The sequence below is a fragment of the Hippoglossus hippoglossus genome, chromosome 13, assembly GCF_009819705.1.
Source record: "Hippoglossus hippoglossus isolate fHipHip1 chromosome 13, fHipHip1.pri, whole genome shotgun sequence".
NCBI classification, from domain to species: Eukaryota; Metazoa; Chordata; class Actinopteri; order Pleuronectiformes; family Pleuronectidae; genus Hippoglossus; species Hippoglossus hippoglossus.
In genome coordinates, this window is record NC_047163.1 from 25606781 (window position 1) to 25611730 (window position 4950).

The window sequence follows — 4950 nt, forward strand, 5'->3', positions numbered from 1 at the left end:
ATGTGAAAGGAATGGAGTTTGGATGCTTGCTTCTCTAGTGTGATTGTTCACAACTATTTCCCCCAGCGATCTGTGAGTACATTTTTACAAAGGTTTTAATCAAAGAGCTAACAAACACATGCATGTGGAGAAGCAATTTGATAGGTGTACATTTTCTCAATATATCTGTAACATAGTGTATTCAATCAGAAAAATTATAATATTGGGATGCAGTGAAGTCCACATATCAGAATATAACCAGAGCATCTAGTTGACGCACTTTTATCCACGTATATTACCTGAGATAGTAACAAAAATCGGCAAAGGTTATTCCACCACACTTTATCACGTCACACACACGACTCATACTCTGTTACTGTGTTGACTTCAGGATAGCTTTAGAAATGTATCAAATTAAGACACTTTCTGAGAGTTAGATGAGGAGATGGATGTCACTCATGTGTCTTTATAGCAAACATGACGATGAAGCTGGCTGTTGTCAAGCTTAGTTTAGCATTCATACTGCAAACAGAGGGAGAGAAACAGCGCAGCTAGCTGTGTCTAAAAGTGACGAACTCTGCCTCCAAGCACTTCATTAACGCCATTCATTGATGGAGGCACTATCTGGTACAGAGCCAGGGCCGTACACAGTAAAGGGGGCTGCAAAATGTCACCGAAAGAAACATACTACAAGGAGACGCACACACGCACACACACACACACACACACACACACACACACAGAGCGGAGCAGTAGAGAGACAGGTGAAGGGAGGACGACGATGACAACCCATTGACACAAAACGATGCAAAGGGAATGGGAAATAGATGCCATAAAAGTAAAAGAAGAAGGAATAAAATACCACAGGGAACTCTACAAAGTGACTACAAAGTGACTACACAGAGAAGCAGAGCAACACAAGAACATGCAAAATGACTCAAAATAAGTACAACATAACCAGAATTAGAGTATCTAAAAAAGAATGGCTGTAAAACAACTAGATTGGAATGACTTCTATTACCTTTCACACAGATAGTCATGTTCTCTGCTGGAAGAACTATAATAACTCTAGTGATAAAGTTCCCCCGCGCACAATACTTGAGAGTACTCAGCCTGAAACTGCTTGCTTGACTTGGCTGTTTGACCTTTGTTGTGCAGAAGGATGTTTGTGCCAAGTTTGGCACAAGAAGGCTGTTTTTACATTCACCAGCTGAAGTGGGAAAGTTTCTCTCTCCGTGTTCAGTTTGAATCCCAGTTCAACATGTGTGAGAGCGATGTTGTGGCATCACACTAGTTTGGAAGTCCAGCATGCAGCAAACTCATGTGATGGAAACTTGACACCTACAGTACTTTTCAATGAAGTAGTAGACGTCATGGTTCAGTAGTTCAAGTGATTTCTTTGTAAATATTTATAGCTTCGGATTGTGTATGGAGTAAATACAATTTTAAGAATTTTTTTGGAATGCCATGCTGAGTTCTGCCTTCCCGCAGAGGAAGGTGAAGACTTTATGAATGTTTTAACGGTTCACTGGGCCACAGACGCAGCGGGACTGATCCTGGTTCTGGTGTCCTGTCCAACTGTGACACACTGGTCAGTGTGTTTGTGAGGGAGAGAAAACGGCAGTGTGGCAAAAAGTGCTGGACAAAGCTCTGCAGTGAAGTAACAGCACAAAGTTAGAGATATTTGATGTTCTCTCACAGCAGCCAGGTGTGTGATGATGTGTGAATCCTAATGCTCTATCTTGTTTATGCTGCCATGTGCACAGGTACAAAATAACCCGTTGTTATGAAAAGTGTGTGTATTTTTCTTCATGTGTCACAGACACCCCATTCATATTAGTACATTAAAATTGTTGTTGTTTAATGGAGGGTTGATTATTGGTGAGAAAAGAATTCACAATATATATTCTTACATGAAATCATTGTGTCATATTTTTAGCAAGTCGTACTGTATACAGTATACAGTATTTTGATACAGCCGACCTTTCATGACACAATGGAACAAGTTGGAAATAGTCACTGAAACGTGGCCCATTAAGACATGTTAACCAGGAGTCACATTTCCAAGCTGCTGCGCTGCACGGCGAGGAGTGTGCTTCTTCCATAGTTACATGCAAAATGGTCACACTGAGAGAAAGTAAGAAGGGACAGAGTATTTTACATATAAAAGAAACATCTGGACTTGATTCACATACAGTGCACAACTCAGTAAATGTAGCGAAAAGTGCGGTAAGTTGGCAACCCTCTGTAAAGCTGTTTTCAGACATGTCTTGTCGAGGATCTCGGAAGAATTGGGTCTGGACTTTTGGGGGGGGGGGGGGATTCTCTGCTCAGACTCAATTGCAACAGACAGAGGCAGGACGTCACGTATTAACTCCACTACGGAGATCACGTGAATGGATTTACCGCACATCGACAATGGCGTCGGCTCTTATCACCACAAACCCTCTTTGTCTTCTATGTGTCGGATGTTTTTCACACGTACACCTTCCCCAAAGAAACTGCTCTTTTAAATATGTTTGTATTGTACTTCTTTTTCTACTTTTCAATACTACTTGACACTAACAGCTAGCACGCTAAGACTCTGAACTAACAAAGTGAGCATGGTAAATGTTATATCTGCTTAAACATAAGTATGCTGATGTCAGCGTATATCTGGAAGCACCTGTGCACACCCTGTCTCACACAACCTTAATGTTGCGTTCATACTCAGTTGTACCAATGTTGTAACTTGATAACTGTTAAACCCACAGGAAATGATTTCTGCTTCTTAACAGCTTCCTCTTAAATCAGTCTGTCCTACTTTGTGGCCAAAAGTCTATGAAAAAAACATATATATTTAAAAGTAACATTAAAACTAACACCACAAAATGCTGATGAAGTTGCTGATTGGGGCAATTAGGTGTTTAACACTCGTAGTGTTTCGCAGGTGTGTCCAACATAAACACGCAAATGCATCTGTCATGCAACACTACATGTACCCAATGCATATGACACATACTCAGTGGCACCATAATCATAGTAATTTGTTCCTCTCTGCACACTGTGTGATTATTGTACATCCACAGTGCTTAATTACCATGATTGCTAGTTCCGAGGGAATTTCAACAGGACATATCTGTCAGTGCAATACAGATGGTGTGTCAAGAGACATTGGTACTTTAAACTACAAGGAGAGAAATGGGACCACTTGAACAGAGTCAGAATCCAGACCCTGCCTTTTGCCTCCCGCACACCCTCTTCATTAACATTTCACTGTAAATTTATGACTAAATGTATGAAACTATCCGAAATGCAATCACTTGTGGATTACTAGAGATGTGCAACTTATTTGTTTTGGTTGTGGAAAAAAAAAAAAAAATTATAAAGCAGTTTTCTACGCCACGTGAAACCTCTTCCTGCCTCTTGTCAGAGCTGTTTCCTGTGTCGGGTGTTCCACTCCACTTCAATGTGACACAACCTTCGCAGTGATCGTGCTGTGTGATTCACAAGGAGGGGTGGATATCGCAGTTTCATTCTCTCGCCTGCATTTTCTCACAGAAGCAAAAGATGTCGAACAATACTTGGCAAGGAAATGAAACAGCACTTTATACGAAGTACCCAGTCTTCGCTCTAATATTTGGATCTATTACGGCACTGGGTCTGCCTCTCAATGCTCTGTCACTCTGGATTCTGCTCTGCCGCCACAGCCTCACATCCCCCAGCACTGTCTTCATGGTCAACTTGGCAGTCTCAGACCTGCTGCTCGTCATCACCTTGCCCATGAGGGTCTACTTTTACGCCTCGGGCACCTGGCAGCTGGGCAGTATTGCATGCGTCTGTACCACAATGCTCTTTCGCAACAACATCCGCTCCAGCTCCATCTTCATCACTTTCATCAGCGTGGACCGACTGCTGGCTGTGGTTTATCCCCTGAGGTCACGCCATCTACGAACCTCGGCCAACGCATGGAGAGCTGTTGTGCTCCTGTGGCTGTTTGTGTTGGGGCTGAACTTACCGGAGAGTGTGGCTTTTTCAAAATTTTTAAACGGGAGAAATGATTCATACTGTTTTGAATTTAGGCACATTTCGAATCGTCCTGTATCTACCACCACATATGTTCATGTGGCGTTAGTGTTAACCATGCTGGCAGTCAACCTCGTGTGCACTGCTATGGTGTCTTGGACCCTACGCAGACATCTGAATGAATCTTCCAGGGTCAACAACAAGGTGAATGTCATGGTGATTTTTATCATGAACTTGACGATGTTCACTGTATTGTTCTTGCCTGTGTCACTGATTGCTTTCTCCAACGACGTGGGGGTTTATCTCACACCACTGACATGTCTTGCTAGTTGCAACTGCTGTCTGGACCCAGTGTTGTATTACTTTTACTTAGATGGCTTCTGGAAGAAAGAAGAGGATGTGGAAATCTCTCTGGCAAGAGAATAGTTTTCGATGACGATAGACAATGACAGGTGGAACCACTTCACAGAATGTACATGATTTGTTTGTGTGTGGATGTGCGATGTGAAAATCAACACCTGTAATAGTATATTTTATAAATAAAAATTTAACTTTTACATTAGACCTTTATTTTGTGTGTTTTCTAAATCAGATTTGTATCTTTTGTAAAAGTGTTCCTTTGAACTTATGTTTTACAATACAAAACTAGAATCCACTAGATTTACATTTTTGATCTATCACCAGATTCTCTTTTTTACTTTCTTTTTCCAGATTTAGGTCACTGTTGTTGAGAAACTTTCTGTGGGTGATTTTTCCTTTGTGTGTGAAAAAGATCTTCACCAAATTGTCATGCCCCTTACCCTGACTTTAACCTTCACAACCACCAAATACCTTAATGTAAAACTAATCTAAACTTAATTCTGAACTAAACATTAAAACCCTAAACAGCCATTTTCAAGTGTTTCTGAAAGTGAGGAGCCTCCAAAATGTCCGTGCCCTAAATGTCCTCAAACCACAAGGTCTAAT

General features: G+C 41.3%; 1 protein-coding gene across 1 annotated transcript; it reads left to right on the forward strand.

Moving 5' to 3' along the window:
- Positions 1-3437: 3437 nt before the first annotated feature.
- Positions 3438-4621, forward strand: lpar5b (lysophosphatidic acid receptor 5b). The gene has a single exon (XM_034604095.1). The coding sequence runs from the start codon at positions 3529-3531 to the stop codon at positions 4408-4410; it is 882 nt and encodes a 293-aa protein (XP_034459986.1). The 5' UTR covers positions 3438-3528; the 3' UTR covers positions 4411-4621.
- The last annotated feature ends 329 nt before the right edge of the window (positions 4622-4950 follow it).